Source organism: Zootoca vivipara, chromosome Z (assembly GCF_963506605.1).
Source record: "Zootoca vivipara chromosome Z, rZooViv1.1, whole genome shotgun sequence".
Lineage (NCBI taxonomy): Eukaryota > Metazoa > Chordata > Lepidosauria > Squamata > Lacertidae > Zootoca > Zootoca vivipara.
In genome coordinates, this window is record NC_083294.1 from 11,663,844 (window position 1) to 11,690,490 (window position 26,647).

The 26,647-nt window shown below is 48.5% G+C and overlaps 1 protein-coding gene across 2 annotated transcripts in view; it reads left to right on the plus strand.

Moving 5' to 3' along the window:
• LOC118083864 (discoidin domain-containing receptor 2-like) overlaps window positions 1–26,647 on the plus strand; it is a 37,184-nt gene that overhangs the window by 807 nt on the left and 9,730 nt on the right. The window contains exons 2-13 of one of the 2 annotated variants that reach the window (XM_035112845.2): window positions 2,875–3,027; window positions 6,875–6,977; window positions 7,957–8,185; window positions 8,779–8,926; window positions 9,940–10,045; window positions 11,492–11,678; window positions 12,815–13,061; window positions 19,266–19,367; window positions 20,856–21,019; window positions 22,593–22,788; window positions 24,288–24,532; window positions 26,349–26,470. In XM_035112845.2, coding sequence (XP_034968736.1) covers window positions 2,961–3,027; window positions 6,875–6,977; window positions 7,957–8,185; window positions 8,779–8,926; window positions 9,940–10,045; window positions 11,492–11,678; window positions 12,815–13,061; window positions 19,266–19,367; window positions 20,856–21,019; window positions 22,593–22,788; window positions 24,288–24,532; window positions 26,349–26,470 — 1,916 coding nt within the window. In that variant the 5' untranslated portion in view covers window positions 2,875–2,960. The remainder of the gene's footprint in view (window positions 1–2,874; window positions 3,028–6,874; window positions 6,978–7,956; window positions 8,186–8,778; window positions 8,927–9,939; window positions 10,046–11,491; window positions 11,679–12,814; window positions 13,062–19,265; window positions 19,368–20,855; window positions 21,020–22,592; window positions 22,789–24,287; window positions 24,533–26,348; window positions 26,471–26,647) is intronic. The other variant, XM_035112846.2, reaches the window with a different exon arrangement.

Sequence of the window (26,647 nt, forward strand, 5' to 3'; positions counted from 1 at the left end):
TGTGCAATGTGTTACTTGGTGAAAGTGTACCATGTTTTATTGCAACAAAAGCAGGCCCTGGCGTTTGAACATAAGACACCCAGAAGCATTGGTGACGTGTGGGGAATCAATGCGCAACATGTGCAAGCCATGGTGATGAGCATGATCCACTTTTTTGCTTTTTGAAACTGACTGGATGGCACATGGGTGGCTCATGCTGTCATAAATCCATCATTTCTGCTTGCCCAATTTCTAATCCACATTTATGCCCCTCCTCCCACATGTCTACACTGGTGGGGAATCTGAGGGCTGGGGTCCTCGTGTGGCCCTCCAGGTCACTCTATCTGGCCCTAGGAACTATCTCCAAGCCAAGTGTTCTTGACTAGCTGGAATATGTGCTTGAGCTCTGATCATGCTTCTTGTTTGCCTGGATTGAGGCTCTGGAGAGGCGTTTGAGAGTGTGTAGAACCTTGTCTACTGTACAAAGGGATTTATTTATTTATTTGCATTAATTGCCCCTGCTTTTTGCCTCTGGGCCCTGCCCACCAGTGGCATGATGAAGCCCCTGAAAAGTTGTGTGGAAGGGAATGCCATGCCCCATTTGGCTTGAAGAAGTTTCTTCACCCCTGGCTTACAAGTTGAAAAGCTACCTCTGATCTATTTCTTAACTGGCAAACATGGAGCTTCTGCCATGATAGAGTCCCTTTAGCCTTGCTGAAAATACTTGCCTCCACTTTGACCTCCCTTAATCCCGGAAATGGCCTGTCTGGTATATTGCATCTGTGCTTGACTTGCTACATGGTGGTGCCACTACTTGGAGTTGCCCAACTTGTGTTGTACATTACATTTATTGCTCCAACCACTTTTGTTTCTGGCCCTGCCCACCCCTGGCTTACAGCCCTGGGTGGTCATCCAGAAGGGAATGTGGCCCTCTGGTTGAAAAAGCAGGAACTCTCTTGGCAGGTGAAATGTTTGGGCCCAACTCAGCTGATTCCAAACCAGGGAGAAATCTAGAGATGTGGGCAAAGGGGTGGAATGAGGCAGAGCAAATAACAAGCATCCTTTCATCTATGGAGGGCGCACCAGGCTGTGGCAAGTGGCCAGCAGCTTGTGTGGATCTAGTCACTCCCCAAAGGTTTTGAGAGAGGAGCAGGAGGTGGGCAGATGTTGAGGGGCCCACTTCCTTGTCGAAACAGCTCTCTGCAGAGGACTTGGAGGAGGGGTGTGTTGTGCGCTATCAAGAGTGGTGCGCATGTAGCAATGTTTTGAGTGTGCAAGAGCATGAGCATCAGGAGCCTTGCATGTGCAATTGTGCAAGGGCATGCGAGAGGCAGTGCACACGTATGCAACAGAATGAGAGATGAAACAAGAATAAGTGAGTGGCTTCTCTCCAGCATGGAATGGGTGCCTTTGCCCCCACCCACCCCGCCAACTCAAGATTCAAGCAGCTGTTCTGTCTCCTCTTCTCCTAGCCCGCCTCTTTCTTTCTGCGATGGGCTCCCAATGTTTCTGTTCATCCAATGGCTGTGGTGGATTTTTTTTTAATGTACATTTTGCCAGCTGTTAGCAATTAGCAACTAGATCCACCCCGGCCCCCGGTGAGCAGATCTTAACACTTTCATGAGCTCTTCGTCTGGACAATTTGGACTGCTTCTGGTTTCACCTTCCTATCTGTGCTTGGGCATAAGTGAGAGGAGGTTTGGGATAAATGTGTATTAACGACCGGAGGGATGCAAAGCAATCCCATTACATTGAAAAGGGTGGAAAGGAGTTAGTGCTGCTAAATCCACCCCCCACCCCCTAGCACAACTTTTGCAATCAGCACGGACTGGGGTAGGAATTTTCTGGAGCCTTGTTGTCTAAGGGGATCAATGGCCTGCTTCAATATAAGGCAGCTTCCTGTATTCCTCCCAAAGAGAGAGTATGTACATGTTTATGAGGACTTAAGAACAGCCTCGTTCAGATATTTAAATCTTTCAGAGAAGTGTTTGTGGTAATGATGTTAATTTCTTCGGTGCAGCAATATTTTTTTGGCGGAATGCACAGTTTTAATCATTATATTGCCTGTCATGTATTTTGTTTTGTTTTATGTATCTTGGCTTCGGCTACATAAGTAAATAAGTAAACCCTACCCTGGAGGGCTGCTACAAGACAGTGTAGACAATATAGAGCTAAGTGGACGAATGGTCTGACATGGTACATACAGTATAAGGCAGCTCCCTATGTTCTTATAAACTGGAAATATTTTTAAATAAAAATTCACCCTGGAGGTATTCTATGAATGTGTGCTTCCTGACAACTATTTTATTGAACTACCAGATTTATTTCCGGGCAGATTAGATTAAGTTGGCTATTTAATGAGCATTCATCCTGCTTTGCTTGTAGGAAGGTAAGCTGATGCCATGTGAAATCAAAGTGTCACCCTATGATTCTAGTACATTTCCCCGTTACCTTCCTTATCGCAAAAAGTCAAGTCTTTTTTGCGGGGGTAAATAGACCTCTCAATCAATTATAATTGGATAAGCTGAATTTCCCAGTATGTGATTGAATCCTACCCCAAAATACCAAATCCGAACATGCCCAATGAAACACTCAAGGGTCAGCACTTATAATAGCCAGCTAGGCCACCCCTATGATGTTTGCTTGCCTTTGCAGTCCTTGAATATTTTGCATACAATTTACATGCAATATTATCCCTTTCATATAAGATAATAAACTTGCATGCCCTGGGTCCATAAATCTCTATTTACTTAAAGGGTTGGCCGGGGTGAATGCAGATCTTGGACCAAAAAACACACCAAAAAAACCGGTTAGACACCGCTTTTATAACACCATAGATACACATCGCCTGAAAACCTAGCTGCAAGCCAATCATGTCTTTCTTCCTTTTCTCAGAGATCTGAATGGCAGTGACTGGCGGCCAGGGAGGACCGCCCGACTGACCCCGTGGGCTGCGGGCATTGCCTCCCACACCTCCAAGGATGCTCTGCTTGCCACTCCTCCTGTTCGCCAGCCTCTCTCGTTGCTCCAGCTCTGAAGTCAACCCTGGTAGGAAGCTCTTGGTGTGTTGTTTAATTGTTGGGTGAGCCATCCCAGTCTCCGTACCCCAACAGCCAGGGGCTTCTGGGTTCCTGCCACTTGCGGTGCTCAAGAGACAACTCAGGGAAAAACAGTCTGTCCGTTTCGGTATCCATTGTAACTTTCAGCTCTCCACATCAGTTTGTGGTTGCTGTTTTTTAAAAGCCCTCAATAGAATCCATTAGCATCTTAGTGCAAATTCCTCCCATTATTTATTGCAACCTGGCCTAGAAAACATTTGCAAAGGAAGTTCCCCTCAATTTCGTGTTATTTTCAGGATCAGGTGCATTTCTATGCACACTTACACCCTGGTGTCTGAATTTTTGCACGCATTATTTGACTTGGGAACTGCACTGCAAAAGACAGAAGAGTGCAAATTTTGAAGGACGGCTCTGTTTTAGTTCCCATCTTCTTTTGGAAAATACAGATTATGTCGCTATGCCTCTCGGTGCAAACTTAATTTCTTTCCCCATCCTACCCTCAGTGATAGCTGCTGTGTTTTATAACAAAATGTGAGGCCGTAACACAGCTTGAATGAGACAGAAATTGGGGTGATACTGTGGCATTTGGGACTTTTAATTTAGAGGGGGGAAACGAGTTAGAGGTGACATGATAGAAGTTTATAAAATGATGCATGGCATGGAGAAAGTGGTAGAGGAAAGTTTTTCTCCCTCTCTCATAACACTACAAGTTGTGGACATTCAGTGGATGCTGGAAGATTCAGGATAGATAAAAGAAATTAAATTCATACAGTGCATAGTTAACTTCATGGAGCTCATTCTCACAGGAAGTGATGGCCACCAAATAGGTGGCTTTCAAATAGGATTGAACAAATTCATGGAAGATGTAGCTATCAATGAATACCAGTGACTAGAAACCACAAGAAGGGAGAGCACTTTTGTGCTCAGGTCCTGCTTGCAGGCTCCCCATTGGGGAATCTGGATGGCCACTGTGAGTGAAGGGTGCTGGACTAGATGGGCCGTTCTGATCACCTGATCCAGCAGACTCTTCTTACCTTTTTAGGCAGCAGTTGGGATCAGAAGTGCCGGACTCATGCCAGGTCATGGGGCAATTGGAGGTTCAGGCACTGGAACAGGCAGGCTGCAGCTCCCATCATTCCTGACCATCGGCTATGCTAGCTAGGGCTAATGGGAGCTTGAGTCCAAAGCCTTTGTAGGATACAAGGCTGGGGAAGATTGGCCTAAGTAAGAGATGGTCAAGTGTAGACAAGCTTGTTTTGGTTTCTGCCAAGGGGCAGAAAGGAAGGGCTGTATTTTTGTAATGTTGTAAAAGAGTGGTAGCCAGCACGATTCTCTCCAGATGATGTTGGACTCCAGCTCCCAGCAGCCAGCAAGGGCGAGGGCCAAGCCTGTTGGGAGTTGTAGTCCACAGTGAAAGGCACTGTGTTTGGCTTCGTTTCTTGCAAAAGGTGACCTGACCTGACTTGACAGTGGACAGAATATGGGTAACAAAAGGAGAAGAGGAGTTAAGATAAAGGCAAGGCTAGTGTGCCTGCTCTATGCCTTTCATTTTGAAATATGCAACTACATATGGAAGTTTTCAAAATTGCATCAATATATTGCATTAATTAATTGCATTTATATTGAGAATAGTTTTTAATTGCATTTATAAATATATATTGCTTTTAATGTTTGCACATATATAAATATTTTTCCGTATGGAATTATTTCAAATTGTTTTTAGTGGTGTTTTTATGGTGACATTGCCTTGGGATATTTTATGGGAAGCGGTTCATAAATGGAATCAAATCAATTAAATAAAGTAAACACAGGAGAATGAACAAGGAGGGCAGGGTTTGGCAGGAAAGATAAGAGGGTTGGTTGACAACAAGGGTGGGGAAACATTTTTGGCTCCATGGGCCAGATGCTTATCAGGATCTAGCTTCAAAGGCCAGATTTGACTGTGGGGTGAAGCTCTGAACCCCGTTCCAGTTTTTCCTGCATCCTTCTTAAATTGTGGTGCCAGAAATGGACAGGCTTGGCAATACAGGACAGGAGAGTGAGAGGAAGTTCTGGGGTGGCAATGTAAGGCTGGGTGGGAGTTACCAGCCTATTGGTGCCGCTGGAAGCCATAAGAATATATTGATGTTACCCAGGGACTATCTAGAGGTGAAGAATATCAGCCCAAGTATTGAGTTTTCACTGGCCCCTCAGCTCTGTCGGGATCTGGCATGGTTTGGCAGCCCCAGACGGGAAAAGTCAAATGAGGAGGAGCAGATGGAGGGCTGGAAGGCTGGACCCCAGGGATTGAGGCGAGAGGGAGGACCTTGCCTTGTGCCTTTAGATGTCAAAGAGGGAGGAGCAGAACTGGTCGCTCTCTTCTCTGCCTGGAGCTTCATTGGAGAGGAAGGGGACTTTGGCTAGCCACAGGGAGGGGGTGAACAGGAGGAGGGGGCAGTGGAGCTGGAGGGGGTGGGGCAGGACACAGTCTTGCGCCTTCCTAGGTGGGATCAGACACATCTGTCAAGGTGGAATGCATGGGCGCATGCGCATCCGGCTTAAGATGGCAAGAGAGTTCTATAAGCAACATCACCCGCTTCATATTTAAAAGCTCGGTAGGAGGAACCCCTTGCCTTGCTCATATACCTTGGAATCTTGACTTTGGGGCCTTGTGCTTGTTATTGAAAAATGCGGGATCAGCAGCGCCGCGGCACCGGAGGTCGCTTCTACGCACTTCCGGACATGCGTAGAAGCGACTTCCGATGCCGCTGTGCCCTTTTCCAAAATGTCCGCAGCGCCAGAAGTCGCTTCTATGCATGTCCGGAAGTGCGTAGAAGCGACTTCCAGTGCCGGCACGGCACCAGAAGAACACGGCCGTCGGCAGGAGCTCCGCAATCTGGGGGAATACAGGGTATTTTGCCATTCGGGACACCTGTGGGAAACAGTAAGAAAATATAGGTGTTTCCTGGGGAAAATGGGGTAATTGGCAACTATGGCAAAAGCCGCTATGGTCGTGATTCAGGATGGGAGCCTGACAAATGCGGCCTTCATAAGATTGGTACCCTTTCCATCTTGTTTGGTGGAAAGAGCTCTGGTGACTGGCTTTCAAATGCTTGGTTTGAAGGAATTATAAGAGTTAGAAGGGAACTCAGAGGCTATCTAGCCTGACTCCTGATCAAGGCAGGAATCTTGCAGCCACAAGGGGAGTGGGGAACCTCAAGCTTGGGCCCCAAAAGTGGCCCTCTTTGGGACTCTTCTCAAGCTCCTGCCACCATCCCTTGAAGGCCCTGCTCTGCTCTCTACTCAAAGAGCTTTTGCCTGCTTTTGAACTGCAGTAATGCCTCTTGCTTGCATGGATAGCAGATTGTGAGATGCATGCAGGGTTGGCTGCATGTAGAAACCTCTGGCTTTTACTGTACGGAGCTAGGAGCCACACCTGTTGCTCCACCCACTGGCACATAGCCCTCAGAAGGTGTCACAGGAGGGAATGTGATCCTTGGGCTAAAAAAGGGTTCCCCACCCCTGAACTGCAGCACCCCTGACAAGGCAATTTAGCAGGGCAGTTTGTGCTCTCTCGTGACAGTACTCAAGGAAGCATTTATTGGCGAGTGTGCAACTGTGTTATGTGGAGAATGGGCCCAGGGCAGTGGCAAGCGGTCAATTAAAGCAGTGTTACTCCCAGTGTTGTTAACATGAGCCCATTCCTCTCCACCCACCCACCCACAGTGAATCAATCCTGAGTAGTGATAAAACGAAAGTGGATCCTGTAGAGTGATAACCAGGCATATCTGTGCTTTCTTAAAAGTTATTTGTCTTTATGCTAATGCGACCATTTTGCCTCCCGTCCCCTCCCTCAGCGATATGCCGATACCCTCTGGGGATGCACGAAGGGACCATCCGAGATGAAGACATCACTGCTTCCAGCCAGTGGTATGACTCCACGGGGCCTCAGTATGCACGGTGAGCAGGATGGCCTGTGGGGCTTAGCTTCAGGGAAAGCTATAAAACAAAGCAGAACTAAAAGAAAAAAATCCAGTACAGACTGGGAAATACCTCTTGTTGTTGAAAGAGGGAGGTATTTGGCAGCTGCCTGAAAGACAACAGAGATTATACCCGTCATAATACGCGGGCGGCGCTGTGGTCTAAACCACAGAGTCTAGGGCTTGCCGATCAGAAGGTCGGCGGTTCGAATCCCCGCGGCGGGGTGAGCTCCCGTTGCTCGGTCCCTGCTCCTGCCAACCTAGCAGTTCGAAAGCACGTCAAAGTGCAAGTAGATAAATAGATACTGCTCCGGTAAATGGTGTTTCCGTGTGCTGCTCTGGTTCGCCAGAAACGGCTTTGTCATGTTGGTCACATGACCCGGAAGTTGTACGTCGGCTCCCTCGGCCAATAATGCGAGATGTGCGCCGCAACCCCAGAGTCGGTCACGACTGGACCTAATGGTTAGGGGTCCCTTTACCTTTACCTTTTAATATTTAACAGAAGGGAATTCCAAAAGGTTGGTGTTGTACCAAAGGTTCCTCTATTGTGCATAAAAACCTCCTGGAAAGGTGGTATCCATAGGCATCTCTCTCCTGCAGAGCACAGTGATCAGTCACTTATATAATGGATGAACCAATCTTTCAGATATTCTGGTCCCAAGCTGTATGGGGCTTTATACACCAGAACCAACATCTTGAACATAACTTGGTAGCTCATTGGCAGCCAGTGCATTTTTTCCACCAGCAGCATTTTTTCCACCATATCATGGTGGTGATATCCTGCCCCAGTGAGCACTCAAGCCACGGCATGTTGCACTGGCTGCAGCTTCCAGACCAATCTCAAGAGCAGTCCCACATAGAACACATGAATTCTGTGCTCAAGCTGGCCTTGCGTGTTCTTCCCACTTTCATACCTGATCTTTGAGCTGTGATGTTATTTCTCTCTCTCTATCTCTCAGGTTGCTGAGAGAAGAGGGTGATGGGGCATGGTGTCCAGCGGGGCTCCTGCAACCTGAAGATGTGCAGTTTCTCCAGATAGACCTACATAAACTCTTCTTCATCACACTGGTCGGGACGCAAGGTCGGCATGCCCGGGCAACTGGGAAAGAGTTTGCCCGTGCCTACCGGATCGACTATAGCCGCAACGGGGAGCGATGGCTCTCTTGGAAAGATCGTCAGAACAAGCAGGTGGGTGAGATGCGATCAGGACATCTCTGAAGGAAGTGACGAGCCCTTGAAAACCTGCAAAAGTTACAAAACCTCATTAAAAATAATTATTAGGTCACCTATCCAGGTGACCTCCAAACTCTCTTTAACTTCAGCCCTTGAACTTGTCATGCTCGGTTCTGGATCTGTTTCTGGTTGAAAATTTGCCAGCGGATGCCAAGGTATTTATTTTGAAGCATAGGAAACTGCTTTATATTGAGAGCACTGGCCTATTTTGCTCAGTGTTGTCCACACTGACTGACAGTGGCTCTCATAACCCTTGTTTTGATGCAACCATTATCTAACCTCCCCACATACAAATTAGGTGGAATGCTCGTTAAATAGCCAACGTCATCTAATCCCCTTGCAAGCCAATGCTTGATAAACAGGCTGTGTGGTTGCAAAGTAGGGCTGGTGAGGGGTGTGGCATGGTTAGAGTCCTTAGGGCCAGATAGAGGGGCCCAGAGGGCCACCTTTGACCCCTTGGCCTGCGATTCTTCATCAGTGCTCTAGTGTTTGCTGCTTATCAGATGCTGACTGCACAATAGCCTTATCATGACCTCTTTCCAATCCAGGTGATTCAAGGCAACACGGACACATATGACGTTGTCCTGAAAGACCTTCGCCCGCCTGTCATTGCCCGCTACATCCGAGTGATCCCAGTGACTGAGCAGCCCATGACTGTCTGCATGCGGGTGGAACTTTATGGTTGTGTTTGGTCTGGTAAGGACTTGAACTTGAAAGATCTACATTGAAAGATCTACATTGGCTCCCAGTACGTTTCCGAGCACAGTTCAAAGTGTTGGTGCTGACCTTTAAAGCTCTAAATGGCCTCGGTCCAGTATGTCTCCACCCCCATCATTCTGCCCGGACACTGAGGTCCAGTACCGAGGGCCTTCTGACGGTTCCCTCGTTGCGAGAAGCCAAGTTGCAGGGAACCAGGCAGAGGGCCTTCTCAGTGGTGGCGCCTGTCCTGTGGAATGCCCTCCCATCAGATGTCAAAGAGAAAAAACAGCTACCAGATTTTTAGAAGACATCTGAAGGCAACCCTGTTTAGGGAGGCTTTTAATGTTTAATTGTTTTATTTCATTTTTCTGTTGTAAGCTGCCCAGAGTGGCTGGGGAGACCCAGCCAGATGGGCGGGGTATAAATAATAAATTATTATTATTATTATTGAACTTCAGCAAGTCCCTGATGAATCTCCAGGGAATTCTGGTCGTGGGACCCAGGTGTTTGTATCACCTGTATCTGTATCTGTATCTGTATCAGCCATCATCCATCCAGTGTCCTCCAGATATTTTGGACTATAACTCCTATCAGCCCTGGCCAGAATAGCCCCAACAGTCAGGGATGATGGGGGTTATAGGCCAAAACATCTGGAGGGCACCATCTCGAAGAAGGCTGCTCCATATGGCATGTTGAGGTGGAGATGCTTGCTGGGTTCTTATCTGCTTTTCTTCAGAAGTACCACTGGTCAGAGTCCCAACTCGCACTATATAGCTGCTGACTCTGGTCTAGATCCACAACACTGAGCAAATCATTGCTCAGGTATCGATTGAGCTGCCACCAGAAGGCTCATTCTTGCTGCCTGGTTTGAAAGCCTGCTTGTTTTCTGCCTTGGCCACCTGTGGCCAAGAAGAGATGGGAAGAAGACCCTTGCTCCTCTTGCTCAGGTAGGTTGTGCAGGCACAAGGCTCAAAAGCCTCCAACTGACCCCTAGTTGTCTCCTTTCCTAGATGGTTTGGAATCCTATAGCATGCCTGAGGGGGAGATGATTGCAGCTCCTGGCCACCCCATCATTTACCTGAATGACTCAACCTATGATGGTTACCAGGAGCGCAGGTAAGAAGTGTCCTGTGTGTGTGTGTGGAACATCCCTTTCTCCCTCAGTACTCTAAAACAGGGGTGGGGAACCTTTTTCATCCTGGAGGCCACCTTCCCAGCTGAGCAACGGAAGGAGATGAGAGCCTGGGATTTTTTGGGTGCTCAGAACAGGCATTAAATAGCTGGACAGCGAGTGGACTGCACTCAAACTATGACATCAAAAATTGTGTGACCCAGCGAAGATGCATTTCGCAATCTGCATAACAGATTGAGAAAATATGCATTCATGTTTTGTATAACTTATTTGACCTCTATTAATCACAGGGAGAGCAAGTGACTCAGGCTTCAGCCACACTGTGCAGCCACTGGAAATCTTAGGGCTAAACTGGGTGTGCTGTCAATGGTGGGAATGCAGATAAAAAGTACATTTTGTTGTCCTGTAAATGGCACCCAAGGGAAATCTTAAGCAGCCCCAGGACCAATGGGAGTGAGCGGGGAGGTGTGTGTGGGGGAGAGGTTAGCTCTTTCTCTCACTGCCTCAGGCAATCTCAACAGAAATCTCTTCTCTCTGAAGCTGCTTTTCATTTCAAGAGACACTCCCCTTGGTTTGCACCAACAGAGCTTCTGATAGGGGAGGGGATCTTTTGGTCAGGGGCATGACCGGGAGAGAAAGGGCACCCCCAGAGTGGTGTTTTTCATTCTTAAATGTGGGTGTATTCTGCAGTGTGCCATTGATGGTTTAATAGAGTATTTGTGCTGGATTTATACGGGACTGTCCACATAGCATTCTGCTGTATGAGTTGTTCCATGATGCTTCCCCAGCATTGCTGCATTCTTGCCATCCGGTGGGGTACTCTTGTGCTATGACACAACAAAAGTCAGGCACCCCACCCTGAACATTTGCGGTATGAAAAGTGGCAGGATTTCAGCAGAAAGTAGCAGGACATGCACCAGTTGGAAATGAAGAAACATTCACAGGCCCATCGAGAGCATCAGTCACCATGAATGTAAACAAATAAGGAGTTCTTGGCAGACCCAATGAGTTAAATTCCTCTTTTCCCACAAGCTGCTATTTGCATAGCAAAAAAAAGATAACACACATTCATTGTCTATGCATGCAATTTAACAACCCATTTAGTTTTGCCCTTATCTAGCCACTTCCCTCTAACCAGTGCTTTCCCCCTAGAAAAATAGGTATCGGTACTCGCCATGAAGTTGTTACAGTAAGTGCTACACTTTTTAACAACAACAAAAATAGGTGCTGGTACTGCATACCACTGAGTACCCCCTGAAAAAAGCACCGCCTCTAAGTGTATTTTGCCCTCATTCTTAACCCTTTCATCTCCCCTCCCTTTAACAAAAGCTGAACGTTCGGTGGAAAGGCCTGGCATGTCTTTGAAGACGGCACCTCTCGGTCTAGGGATGCTCCTTGCTGGCGTGTAACCGCAAATGCTCTCTCGCCAGGCTCCTGCATGGTGGGTTGGGCCAGCTGACAGATGGCGTCCTGGGCTTGGACGATTTCACCAAGAGCCACCAGTACCGCGTGTGGCCAGGCTACGACTACGTTGGCTGGAAGAACGACAGCTTCAGCAGTGGTGCTGTCGAGATGGAGTTCCAGTTCGATCGGCAAAGGAACTTCACATCCATGAAGGTATGTCAGGAGATCACTGAGATTACTGGTCAATGGATACGTCCATCTTTGATGTTGGTGTTGTTAAATACGTTTCTAGACAGAAGTTTAGATCTCCACCATAAAGTGCTGCTGAATCGTTTACTCTTGGCTGACTGAGCTCAGAACTGATGGACACTACGGAAAGTTCGTATCAGCCAGTGGTACTGAAAGGCTTGGCAATGTGCTATTTTAGAGAAACTAACACAAAAACTAAAGGCAACCAGGGGACAAAAGATAAAGAACTCATTTGAGAAAACATAGAAATAAGAAAAATGCCTGCTCTCTGCCTCCAATGTACCCCTCCCCACCCTCTGACTATACATAAGGGTCTGGTGACTTCTGTTTCAGTGTATCTGAAGAAGTGTGCATGCACACGAAAGCTCATACCTATGACAAACTTAGTTGGTCTCTAAGGTGCTACTGGAAGGAATTTTTTTATTTTTTGTTTCCAATGTACCCTAACACTAGTGGACCTTTTGATTATAACTTCACCTCAGAACCCTGTAACCCATATATATATATATATATATATATATATATATATATATATATATACACACATGAAAAAAGAAAGAGTTAAGACAGGAGTAGGCAACCTCAGGCCCGTGGGCCGGATGCGGCCCAATCGCCTTCTCAATCTGGTCCACGGACAGTCCGGGAATCAGTGTATTTTTACATGAGTAGAATGTGTCCTTTTATTTAAAATGCATCTCTGGGTTATTTGTGGGGTCTGCCTGGTGTTTTTGCAGAGTAGAACATGTGCTTTTATTTAAAATGCATCTCTGGGTTATTTGTGGGGCATAGGAATTTGTTCATTTCCCCCCCAAAAATATAGTCCGGCCCACCACATGGTCTGAGGGACAGTGGACCGGCCCACGGCTGAAAAAGGTTGCTGACCCCTGAGTTAAGATAATAAATAAATAAGGTTACCAGTATGTACTGCATAGTTATTGAACTGTCTTAAGCCTGTTATATTAATAACCCACTTTGCATCAGAAAAATTAATAACTATGTTTTTAAAAACCAACCTCCATGAAGGTAGAGCCCTTGGCAGTCACGTTGCATGCCTCCTGCATTGGTAGCTATTGTATAACCACTGCTGTTTCCAACTCCAGGTCCATTGCAACAACATGTTTTCCAAGGGAGTGAAGATCTTTGAGAGGGTGGAGTGCTTCTTCAAGCCACGGCTGATTGCTGAGTGGGAGCTGGACCCCGTGGGTGTGGACACCGTCTTGGACGACAAGAACCCCAGCGCACGATTTGTGACCGTCCCCCTCAGTCAGCGTGTGGGGAAAGCCATACTCTGTCACTTCTACTTTGCTGACACCTGGATGATGATCAGCGAAATTTCCTTCCAATCAGGTGAGCTGCCTTGGGAATAGCTTCACTTTCAAGTGCAGGATAATATTTTGCCTAGTATATAGTGTGTTTCTTCCAGATGCACCTCAACAGCGCCAAATTATTAATGATTATATTATTTATTGGGTAAAAAATAGGCAAAGGACCCCTTGATTGTTAAGTCCAGTCAAAGGCAACTATGGGGTTGCCGTGCTCATCTTGCTTCAGGCCGAGAGAGCCGATGTTTTTCCACAGACAGCTTTCCAGGTCATGTTGCCAGCATGACTAAACCGCTTCTGGCTCAATGGAACACCATGACGGAAACGCCATTTGCCTTCTCGCCACAGGTTGGCAGGAGCTGGGATAGAGCAATGGGAGCTCATTCCGTCGCATGGATTCGAACCACCGACCTTCTGATCGGCAAGCCCAAAAGGCTCAGTGGTTTAGATACCCGCATCCCTATTTTATTATTTATTGGGTTTTTGTACCACTCCCCGCTCCCACTTTATCTTCGCAACAACCCTGTGAGGTTGGTTAGACTGAGGGATATAAGAGTGACAGGCTCAAGAGAACAAAGTTTTAAATAGGCGTAATTGAAATAACCCCCCGTTCTTCCTTTGTCAACCCCTGCCTTCCCACCTGTTATGTACTGAGCTGAATCCTAGAACAATAGGATTCAGAATCAGCGGGAGCTACCCAATCCAACTCCAGGTGGAAGTGAATCCGCAACCTGATTGGCCTGCTGGAGCAGCCAATCAGGCGGCTGGCAGAAGTGAATCTGCTACCTGATTGGCCTGTAGGAGCAGCCAATCAGGCTGCAGGCAGAAGTCAATCCACAATATAATTGGCCCACAGGTGTAGCCCTGAAGTAGCCAATCACGCAAGGCCCATTGTGTAAATAATGTATATAAGCAGATGGTTTGGGGAAAAGAGCTATTCGTCTTCTCTTCTCCTCCTTGATGACTATGAGCTGAATAAAGAGCATGAAATTCACTCTTGACTCCGAGTATATTTCACTGGCGACGAAGGTGGGATCCTGCTGAGCTGACCGCCACCACGCACTGCACCGCAGCACCGCCACCTGCTGCACCGCTGCATCGCACCGTGCATCCAGGCTTCAGCTCCAGGACCCAAGGAACCCAGAATGGCAACCGACAGCAGCTTCTCGCCATTCAAACCAGCATCAGGAGACTGGGAAGGGTACGCCGCCCGTTTCAACTTCCTCCTGCAAGCGAAAGAAGTCACCAACGATGCCATGAAGAGGGCAACATTCTTCAGCGTCTGTGGAGAGGAGACGTTTGAAATCGCCCGGGCTCTCCTTGCACCTAGAGATGTCGCTACCGTCTCTTACAAAACAATAATGGAACGGCTGAAGGAGCACTTCTCACCACAGCCCTCGGTGGTAGCTTGCCGAAATGCCTTCTACGCAAAGCGGCAAGCCCCGGGGGAAACCATAACTGGGTTTGTGACCTCCCTCCGCCAAGCCGCCCGGTTATGCAACTTCTCAGAATTGGAGAACATGCTTCGTGACCGCCTCGTCGGTGGCCTGAGGGACGAGATGTTGCAACGACGCCTCTACGCCAAAAAAGACCTCACGTTCCAGATTGCTCTGGAGGAAGCCCTGGCAACCGAAGCCGCCGAGAGGTCAACGCAAGAAGCACGACCGGCCCCGCCATCCCAACCGAGGGTCTACCACGAAGACCTCACCGACGAATCCGAATCTGACAGGGAGGAAGTACACCGAGTACAGCGGCGCACTCAAGCAGCACACACACCACAGCAGCCTCGACGAGAAGGAGGGAACTGTGCAAGCTGCGGGGAGAACCACGAGAGGAGGACCTGTCGTTTCCGCAACGCAGAGTGCAGGCAGTGCAGAAAATTGGGACACATCGCCCGGGTGTGCCGGGCTCGACTCACCCGTCGACAAGCATCAGATGACCGACCCAGGAGCCCCAGGTCACACGGCACCATGCACCAAGGCAACTCGACGGAGATCACGGACTACCAGGTATTCCAGTTGCCCCATCCCAGCACAGAGAAAATTTATATAGAGGTACAGATAGAGGGAGCCCCATGCCGCATGGAGCTGGACACGGGTTCAACTCTATCCATAATCTCGGCCCGAACATTAAGGGAACTGTGCCCTAATGGGGGTCCCAAACTAAGGCCGGCCCCATTCACCCTCCGGGACTTCCAGAAACGTAAGGTCCCTACTATGGGGGTGGGGACCTTCAGGGTGCAATATCGAGGGCGAAAGCAACAATTGGACTTGCTGGTAGTTAAGGGCCCCTACGTTAGCTTACTGGGACTGGCATGGTTTGGACCTCTGGGGCTAGCCGTTACCGGGGTGAACCGCACTAGCTTACAAGTGGACGTGGACGCCATATGCAAAGAGTTTCCAGGGGTTTTCGATGGGGCATTGGGACGATATACAGGACCCCCCATTGCCCTACAGCTAGACCCCGCTGTACGACCCATCAGGCACAAGGCCCGCCGGGTCCCGTTCGCCCTGAAACCCCGCATAGACGAGGAATTGGACCGGCTCGTGGAGCAAGGAGTGCTGGAGCCAGTGCCCAACGCCCCCTGGGAAACTCCAATTGTCACACCCGTCAAGCCTAACGGTTCGGTCCGCATCTGTGCAGACTACAAATGCACCATAAACAAGGCTCTCACGGCCCATGCATACCCAGTGCCAGTGGTCAGCCATGTCCTCGCCACCCTGGCTGGGTCAAAAATCTTTGGCAAACTGGACTTGGCCCAAGCGTATCAACAGTTGCCTGTGGACGAAGCCACAGCAGAGGCTCAGACGATTGTGACGCACAGAGGGGCATTCAGAGTTAAGCGGCTGCAATTTGGCGTTAGCGTGGCACCAGGCATATTCCAGAATCTAATGGACTCTCTCCTTAAAGGGATTCCTGGCGTCACCCCCTTCTTCGATGATGTACTGATCGCCGGGCCCACACCAGAGGAATTTGAGGACCGCCTCCGCTCCGTCCTGCACCGTTTCCAGACGGCGGGCCTCAAGGTGAAGCGGGAAAAGTGTTTACTGGGAGTGCCGCAGGTGGACTTTCTGGGATTTAAGGTGGACGCAGAAGGGGTCCATCCAACCGGTGACAAGGTACGGGCCATTTGTGAGGCCCCAGCGCCCAAGAGCAAGCCCGAACTTCAGTCATTCTTGGGACTATTGAACTTTTACCATGCCTTCCTTCCCCATAAGGCAGCGGTAGCGGAGCCCCTACACAGACTCCTAGATAAAAGGGCCCCTTGGGTGTGGGGCCAGCGACAAAGGGCCGCATTCCAGGCAGTCAAGGACTTGCTCGTCTCGAACTCGGTCTTAGCACACTTCGACGAGAGGCTGCCAGTGGTGCTGGCATGCGACGCCTCTCCCTATGGCATCGGCGCTGTCCTGGGACACCAACTCCCGGATGGAAGAGAGGTGCCGGTGGCATACTTCTCCCAGACGCTTGCTGCAGCCGAACGAAACTACTCACAGATTGACAAGGAGGGTCTGGCAATCGTGAAGGGCGTAAAAAAATTCCATGATTTCTTGTACGGGCGGCCCTTTACCATAGTGACTGACCACAAGCCGTTGCTTGGCCTGTTTGCCCCTGAGAAGCAGACCCCCCCAAGTGTTGTCTCCACGTGTCCTCAGGTGGTCAATTTTCCTTGCCGGCTACCAGTATGCACTAATCCACCGCCCTGGGAAGGCGATGGGCCACGCAGACGCCCTCAGCAGGCTACCACTACCAGAAACAGGCCCCGACCCAGCGCCTGCGCAAGAGGTTATGACCCTGGAGCTGCTTCCCGACCGACCCATTCAGGCACAAGAAGTTGCGCACCATTCCACAAAAGATAGGGTCATCTCCCGGGTCCTGGACTGGGTGTGGCGAGGATGGCCCAGCAGCAGCCCCGGGCCAGAATTCGCTGGCTACACAAACCGCAAACATGAACTGTCGGCCCACAAGGGGTGCCTGTTATGGGGAAGCAGGGTTGTTGTTCCCCAGCCCCTCCGCAAAAGGGTCCTCACAGCCCTACACGAGACACACCCAGGGGTAGTGAGGATGAAGGCCCTTGCCAGGAGTTATGTGTGGTGGCCGGGAATTGACAGAGAGATAGAGGCCTGGGTCCAACACTGCCAGACCTGCCAAGAATCCCGCCCGGATCCCCCAAGGGCCCCAGTCCAGCCCTGGGAGTCCGCCCGACATCCATGGTCACGCTTGCACGTGGACTTCGCTGGCCCCTTCCAGGGAAAAACATTCTTCATAGTGGTGGATTCCTACACCAAATGGCTGGAGGTCGCACTGGTACCATCCACTTCTACGGCGGCAGCCATCCGGGTACTACGTAAGCTGTTTGCGACCCACGGGCTCCCTGACACCCTCGTCTCGGACAATGGAACCGCATTCACGTCAGAGGAGTTCCAGACCTTCACAGCGCAGAACGCCATCCGCCACATCCGCTCAGCACCATTCCACCCTGCCACCAATGGCCAAGCGGAGCGCATGGTGCGGACCACCAAGGACAGCCTCCGCCGCATGACACAAGGGGACTGGGAATACCGCCTTGCCGCATTTCTTCTAGCACAGCACAGCACCCCAAGCACAACGACGGGCCGGAGCCCAGCTGAATTACTAATGGGCCGGCGCCTTGCAACTAGACTGGACCGACTTCACCCCGACAGAGCTCAGGATGAGGTAGTGGTGGGGAAAGGCAGGAACCCCCGGACATTTGTGGCCCAGGACCCAGTGTATGCAAAGAATTTTGGGGCAGGCCCAGCATGGGTACCCGCCACAGTCACCAAGGTGACCGGTCCCGTGTCGTACGAGGTACTAACAGAAGGGGGGCAATGTTGGCGCCGCCACTGCGACCAGCTACGGCAACGATTCCCAGGAGGAACCCGGGAGGAGAGCGGGACAGAGGGGTCCCAAGGGGACAGCAGGGCAGTGAGGCCTGTAGAGCGAGAGGGGTGGGCAGGGGAAGCAGAAGCAGTAGGCACAGAGGGGCGCCCCGAGGCTGGAAGGACACCGGAACCAGGGCTACAACCTAGTGGTTCAGTGGCGCCAGACCAGACAGCCCCGGCACAGCCAGCAGCCTCGGAACACGAGCCAGAACCAGAACCCCTGACCAAGGAACACCCCAGGCCACAACGCACACGGAGGCGGCCAGCAGACCTTGGGGACTACGAATGCAACTTCTCGGGCAGGACTGGAACTTAGAGGGGAGGGGTGTTATGTACTGAGCTGAATCCTAGAACAATAGGATTCAGAATCAGCGGGAGCTACCCAATCCAACTCCAGGTGGAAGTGAATCCGCAACCTGATTGGCCTGCTGGAGCAGCCAATCAGGCGGCTGGCAGAAGTGAATCTGCTACCTGATTGGCCTGTAGGAGCAGCCAATCAGGCTGCAGGCAGAAGTCAATCCACAATATAATTGGCCCACAGGTGTAGCCCTGAAGTAGCCAATCACGCAAGGCCCATTGTGTAAATAATGTATATAAGCAGATGGTTTGGGGAAAAGAGCTATTCGTCTTCTCTTCTCCTCCTTGATGACTATGAGCTGAATAAAGAGCATGAAATTCACTCTTGACTCCGAGTATATTTCACCACCCCTCTCCTTCCTCATTTTTGCTTCTCTTTGTGTCAAACTATGCATTGGAATCTTCTCAGGCTAGAGACCTGCTGTCTTAGGTGTCATAAAGCTTCATTGCTAAGTGGAGGTTATGAACTTTTGTCTCCCTGGGTCTGTTCTAACACATTGTACTCTATACCACACTGGTATAGGTGGTGTGTGAAGAATTCAGTTTTCTTGTAATGTAAGCTTTCATTTAAATAAGTATCTAGCCCTTAAGGTTGAAAATATGCATGACCCCCAAAAAAGGGAGAGGGCTACCGAAGATGGCCTGATCTGGAGTGCCATTAGCTAGTATGACCAGTTTGAGGCACTAGGGATAGGAAACCTGTAGTTGTTCAGATTTTGTTGCACTATAGCTCCATTCATCCCTGACTGTTGACTATGCAAGCTGCTGGGGCTGCTCGGAATTGGAGTCCAATAACAGCTGGAAGGCCCCCCTGTGGATAAACCCCACAGAAAATGAGATCTTGCTATTCTCCAGCTGAGTGTCTGGATGGCCAAGTTCTCTCTACCTGGCTCCACAATGTGAAATGGCCAGGCTCTGAGCAACAGACTAATGTGTTTCTTGCCCACACTCTGTTGTCATTGCTTCTCCAGCAGATATGGATGCCAGTGACCCCATTATGGTCACTCTGGCCTCAAGCACAACCTCAGAGATACTCCCGTCAGAGGAACTCAACGCAACAGAAGAGACTTGGCGTAAGTATGAGGCTGATTGCCATGTCCAAGGATCAGAGGTGCCAGCTTGCAAAGGTGATGGGGTGGACCTAACATCGCATGCATGATGTCTGGATGTTCGGTGGAGCTGGGGGCAAAGCTGAACACTTTGGCTGCACAGTTTCAATAGCCGGTGGCTCCTCCTTTGCCTCCTCCTGACACCGCCACTGGCAAGGGGCTATGTCAACCCTCCTTCCCCTCTGCAGCAAGAGGAGGAGGAACCAGCAACTTGAGCTGCACAGCACCACGCTGTGCTCTGTGCTTGTGGGATATTGGGGAGGGGGTGGCCTCTACCTCCATAATATTGAGGGTGCTGAAAAGGGCTCAGACCCCAAGGAGCTGGTATCCCTGCCAAGGATTTAGGAATGTCAGCAACTAGGTTGACAAAGGGCATTTCCCCAGTTGAAAGTGTCTGGGACTTTTTCAATTTAAAGGAATTAAAGCTATGTAGGCGAGATTGTTGCTTGTTCTACAACTACTGCTTTCCCTGGCTCTTACTTTTCTGATCACACTGCTCAGCATTTTTGTTGCAATATTTCGCTTAACATTCTATTGATTTTTTTTTTTACCATTTGCATTTGCATTATGGCATGTGATTTTATGATAGCATTTTGTGTGATCCACTTAGAGATTTTTTTTATATCCAGGCGGCCTTTTTTATTCTGCATCCATGATCATTTGTGCGTTCTTTATATTGGAACACTTATACATCGTACTGATTTCATTACCATTTCCTGGGGCAGACATCCAGCTTCATTTTCAAGCAGCACATGTCCTGTAACCTGCTGCCGAAATCCTGTAATTTCCCCCACTTCTATTGCGCTATAGCTCAAGAGAGCCCCTCCAGACACCAATAATTTAATAACATTGGCGAAGCATTTGGGAACAACTAATAAAGAGGAACGATGTGTTGATGGCTCAGATGACTGCCGCATGAATGCAGTTTTAATTTATTGCATCAATGACATATTGTAGAATATACCTGCAAAAAGTGAAACAAAAACCCCAAACACCAGACTTGAGGCATCCTAAGCATCAAAATGCAAGTCACATAAATAAATAACTATTCAAAGTCAGCCCTAATCCAGAGTATACTGATTGAAAATAATGGTCGTGGCTAATTTATTGCATTTATACCCTCTTTCCCCTAAACAGCCCTTGGTTAAAAAAACAAAAAGCAAAGTCCTTCTAAAACTGATTAAAATATTCTGGAAAAATTTGCAAACAAGAATAACAGAAAGCAGTTACAGCTGAAAACATTCTAAAAGCAATTCCAATTAAAACATAAAAACCTAGATCTCTTAATTTCGTTGGGTCTGCTCTGAGTAAGACCAGCATTCAACCTATTTAATTATTCTTATATCTACTGCTACTGCCTGCCCTTTCAAGGACCACTGTGGAATCTGCCACAAGTACAATTATTTGATTAATGGATTGATTGATTGATTGACCACCTCCTTGCCATTGCAGGGACCACCTCGCCACCTACTGCAACAAGTCCTTGGGTGGCTCCGAAGGCAGAGGACTCCAACACCTCCAGTCTGGTCAGCTGCCTTGTGGCCATCATCCTGCTGCTGCTTGTCGTCATTGTCGCTATCCTGTGGAGGCAGCATGTCCAGATGCGGCTGGAGACGGTATCTTGTGTCCTATGGTAGATTTGCTGGCTGCGGGGAAACTTCCTAGCACAGCCTTGTAAATAAGCCCACAAATGTTACCAGCCAGCAAATAAACTTCCTCAACTATCAGAATGGGGGACAGAGGGCTCTGTTTCTTCTTCCCCAGCCAGCATACTCACCAGTGTAGAATTCCTTCTCACCAGTGGTAACCAGGCTAGTGCTTAAATGCAAGGCTGCCCTAGCAACCCAAGCTCATCCTCCAGGAAGGAAAGGAGTCAACCCCATTGATTGAATGCATAGGTATTCATAGGAACATAGGAAGATGCCTTATACCAAGTCCAGACTTTTGGTCCATCTAGCTTAACAATGCCCACACTCAATGCTATTTTTCTAGAAAAAGAAAAGTTGGAACTCATGAACGCCTCCCTTGTTCTCTTATAATGGCAATGGTGCCCACTTGAAAGGTGCCTGCCTAGACTAACTGTCCAGGATTTCAGACAAGGACCCTATCCCAGACCTACCTGGATATGCCAGGGACAGAACCCGGGACCTTTCCCATTCAAATAGCTGTGACTCTTCCTGCCTGGGGAACTGAGGAATCACACGAGCACCTCCCACACTGAGTGTTCTAGAACTTGGACCGAGGTGGAGAGCTGGATCACCCTGTGTGGTCAGTTCAGGACAGATGAAAGGAATGACTTCGGTTTCCTTCTTTGGAGGCTTTTAAGCAGAGCTTGGGTGGCCACCTGTCATGTATGATCTAGTTGAGAATCCTGCATTGCGGTGGGTTGGGCTAGATGACCCTTGGGGTCCCTTCCAGTTCTATGATTCTATGCAGGATTCACTGTCATAGAGATGCAGTGAGAGTATGTGGGTGGCTTTCAAAGGGTGTTAGACACATTTATGGAGGAGGCGGGGAGGTCTCTAGTTTTGTGGGTGAGGAAGTCAACAGTGAACATCACCCACTAGTGAGCAGCAATGGGAAAGGGTTATAGCCTTCAAAGCCCTGCTTTTGTGGGCTTACCAGTGGTGTCTGATTTGCCACAATGGGAAACAGGACACCAGGATGGGTCTTTGTCTGATTCTTCAGGACTCTTCTTATGTTCTCTTCAGAACCAAGAGAGTACTAGTCAGTCCCTAGACATCAAAGAGCATTTTTGTGATTTTAGCTGCTCTGAGCCCAGCCTCGGCCGGGGAGGGTGGGATACAAATAAATAATAATAATAATAATTATCATTATTATTAACCAATTGACTATTCAGAAAGGAAGACTTTTGGATGATAGGCTTACACACTTCTTAAGTACAAGGATAAGGTAGCAAACAAAAGAGTGCAAGGATACATGGCCCTTTGTTTATGAAATATCATCAGGTATTGACCGTACACTTTCAAGGATGATCATGCAGTCATGAGGGTTCCTCTCCCAAAAAAGCTCAACAACTCTGATCAATCCTCCCCCCCAAAAACTCAACAACTTTGGTCAACCCAATGGGTAGATCACTGCCAGTTTCTTTATAGTGGACTCCAGTCTCCTGGGAGTTGGACATGCCTGATGTAGAGGGTTCACCAGCTTTCTCCTCTCTGCCCTTAGGCTCCTCGGCGGATCCTGGAAGAAGACGCCACCGTCCGGCTGTCCTTTTACAGCTCCAGAATTGTCAACGGCCAGACACAGATCCACCAGACTAACCCCACCTATGAGAGGGTCTTCCCACTGGACCTGGAATATCACCAGCCCATCACCCTCCTTCAGAAACTGCCTGAGCTCTCCCAAAGCGCCGAGGACTCAGGTAGAACCATCTGCAGTGGCAGCAATGCATTTCAGAGCACACAGATTGGGCTGTGTGGACTCTGAACTATGGCTGGCTCTACCAATAGGTCTACTTATGTGCTCTGCCTCTGGCAGACAAAGATACCTCCTCCTGTATGGTGGTGGGGGGTTGTCTCTGCCCTCCGTTGGCTGGAAGCAAAATCTTTTAGAGACAACCCCATCTCCAGTTTCATATCCTGACATCTCCACGGCAGGTCGACTGCGGGGTGCTCTAGGCAAGACAAAAGAAAAGAGGTGGGAACGCCATCTTGGAAGGGATTTTCTTCTTTGTTCTTCCTTCCTTCATTTATTCTTTCTGCTCCCGTATGCTACTCCTACTGGGTTTTCACTCTCTCCCAGCTTCATAGATCTCTCCTTTCCCTCTTCCTTGTTTCCATTTTCTTCGCCTTTTTCGGGCCCACAGCCTTGGATGTTCTGTGGTGGTGGCGGGAGCTTGGAAAGGGCTTAAAGAAGGTGGAAAGGGCTTTTTTTCAGGAGCAGAGCATCCCTGCATTTCTTGATGCTTCAGGCAATCCAGCATTTGCTGGAGATCAGTGGGGATCTGGCCACTCCCCTCTTCTCCTTATGGTCTCAAAGAAATCAGGAGTATGGAGGGCCAACCTGGACCTCAAGAGCAGGGGTCAGCAAACTTTTTCAGCAGGGGGCCGGTCCACTGTCCCTCAGACTATATCAGGGGCCGGACTATATTTTGAAAAAAATAATGAACGAATTCCCATGCCCCACAAATAACCCAGAGATGCATTTTAAAATAAAAGGACACATTCTACTCATGTAAAAACACGCTGATTCCACAGGCTGGATTTAGAAGGTGATTGGGCCGGATGCAGCCCCAGGGCCTTAGTTTGCCTACTTATGCTCAAGAGGGTATGTGACCCAAAAAAATTCAGGGTGGAGACCTTGAAGACCAAGCCAAAGGGTCTGAGGCCTAGGGACCTCATTGCTTCCCTGGACCAGACCGAGGCCTACCCCCACATACTAGTTCACCCAGCCATCACAGATTCTGTGTTTTGGATCAGGGATTGGCCCAAAAGATCTGGAAAGTTCTGATAACTGTAGTGGCCCATCTAAGGACAATTCATTTCTTCCTGTAGATGGACAATACATTGTCCCAGTTAGACTTGCTCCTGCAGGCCATGAGCGATATAGTAGAGCCCCTAGACCAGGGTTTCCCAAACTTGGGTGTCCAGTTGCTTTTGGACTACAACTCCCATCATCCCTAGCTACCAGGACCAATGGTCGGAGATGATTGGGATTGTAGTCCAAAAACAGCTGAAGTTTGGGAAACTTTGCCCTAGACAGTCTGCAGCATCACTGTCCAAAGGCGGAGAGCTTTACTAGCTGAAAAGTGGGATAGAAATACCCGCAAATGAATTTAACAAAACAGACTTATCAAACGTGATGTGGTGGAGGTTTTCTTTTTTCGTTTAGGGAACTTTCCCCCACTTTTTGTTGTTCTAGCATGTAGCGGTGACTATGCCGAGCCAGACATCACCAAGTGCACCCCTCACCAGGGATTCCAGAACAACGTCCCCCACTATGCTGAGACGGACATTGTTAGCCTGCAGGGCGTCACGGGAAACAACACATACGCTGTGCCAGCCATCACAGTGGACTCATTGACCAAGAAGGACATCACCGTGGCTGAGTTCCCAAGGCAGCAGCTGCGGCTCAAGGAAAAGCTGGGAGAAGGGCAGTTTGGGGAGGTGTGTGTTTATTTCTTTTTCCAGGTATACTTCAAACCAGGTATGCGAAGAGCTGGCACAATTTGGCTTGAGGGCTGCCAATTGACAAGGCTGTGCAAGCTGCAGTTCCCCAAAGAGCAGAAAAAGAACCCTGAGAATTATAGCTGGCTCAGAGATCATTCTTCTTGCAAATGCCAGTTCTCCTTGTAAGGGAGAGCAGCTTTCTAGTCCTTATGAGGGTGAGAGAGAAATCCTCTCAGCCAGAGAGAAGGGTAGCTGAATCTCATGCCCAATGGTTGGGGTGAAGCTATGATTCTTGTTCCTGACTCCTTATCAGGCAGTCAATGTTTATTACGGGCAAACAGCCAGCATATCAAACCAGAAATTTTGCATAATTCTCTACATAAACAATAAAAACGACTGATATGGGGTTTTAACAGTCAATATACTAATTGAATATACAATACTTAAAATACAGGTCCAGCGGAATAAAACACCATAAAAGAATAAGAGATTTAACTAAGAGCTGTAGCAGCAATATCATCATTGGAGGGCAGGACAAATTGTTATAATATGTTATTCAATAAAAGAGATTTACGTTTTTTAATAGCTAAGGTGCAAAATTTGGCCACAGCGTAGGATACTGAGCTCAAAAGAATCTTCCAGAAGGAATTTGCGTAATGTTTCGGGGGGAAATTCCAGATAATATTACAAGGGTGTGAATTTTGATAATAAGGGTAAAATGAGTCGCGATCGTTCTGCACTATAGAATTCACAGAATAAAAGAATGTGAATAACAGATTCCACCTTGTTGGACATGCATGGACAAAAGCGCTCTTCGATTGGTATACGCAAGAATTTGCCGTGTAACTCCTTATCACTAGCAGAATAACAACGGGGAGGGGGACAAATCTGCTCCAATCACATAATTTATTCATGTCTCAGAGCCCAGCTTTTCTTGGTGCAAAATTTGGGTTGCATGTGTGCCAAATTAGTCCAGCATACATGAGGGTTGTCAGAGAATTCTCCTGGAAACAATAACGGTGAATAGAATTTGCCACATTGCACATTGTCTGAGGTCAGGAACAGAAATCACTTAAGGGGATTCAAGCAATATCCACTATCATAGTTTTTTTTAAATCCACAAACATTACAGAAATACAGTGATGCCTCGCAAGACGAAATTAATTCATTCTGCGAGTCGCTTCGTCTTGCGATAATTTCGTCTTGCAAGTCACCAAAACTTTGTCTTGCAAGTCACCAAAAACATCGCAAAACGCTTTCATCTTGCGAGTTTTTCATTGCGCGAGGCATTCGTCTTGCGTGGTACCACTGTAATTGCATTACTTTCTGCATTGTTTTTGATGCCCCCCTTTCACTGAAATGCATTGAAATTAATTACGTTCATTTTGACGTTTGTGAATTGCATGACAAGTAACATAGGATTTAGCAGAAGCTGAACCGTAGTAGAACAGAAACAGTGCTGACAGTGACAAACTCTGGAAATTTCTGCCTCCTTATATCCATAGAGCACACACATTGGAGCAGTGGTGATTAAGAAACAGGGTCTGGAAAAATATCTGAGAGAACAACTGTGAACAACTACTGGACTCTTGTGCACCCTGGGCCCTCCTAGCTACATCTAGCCTTTACCATTATCTCCATATAGTCTAATTATTCTTCAGGTAGATTGCAAGAGAGTTAATTAGCTGACTGCTCTAATACATACCTAACATGCTTGTGGGTAAAATGGACAGAATGGATAGGGCATTGAGAGGGCTTCTCTCCAGCTCTGCTTGAAAATTACTCTAAAATTGGTTTTTCCTCTCCCACGAAGGTCCACCTGTGCGAAGCTGATGGTCTCCTGGAATTCTTGGGTCGTGCTTCCTCAGACGCCTCCAGCCAGGCAGTTCTGGTAGCTGTAAAGATGCTGAGAGCCAATGTCACCAGGACAGCCAGGTGAGCACAAACTGTGGTGCTAATTCCAGAGAGACTCTGATCTCACGAGGGATGGGGGTTTGGGAGAAATCCATTCACTTGTTATGGCTGCTGCAAGTTCCAAAGATCTCAGAAGCCTGTCCTGCAGTTATTCTGAGCAGTGATTTTAGTGTGGCTATTCTGTGGGAACATAATTCC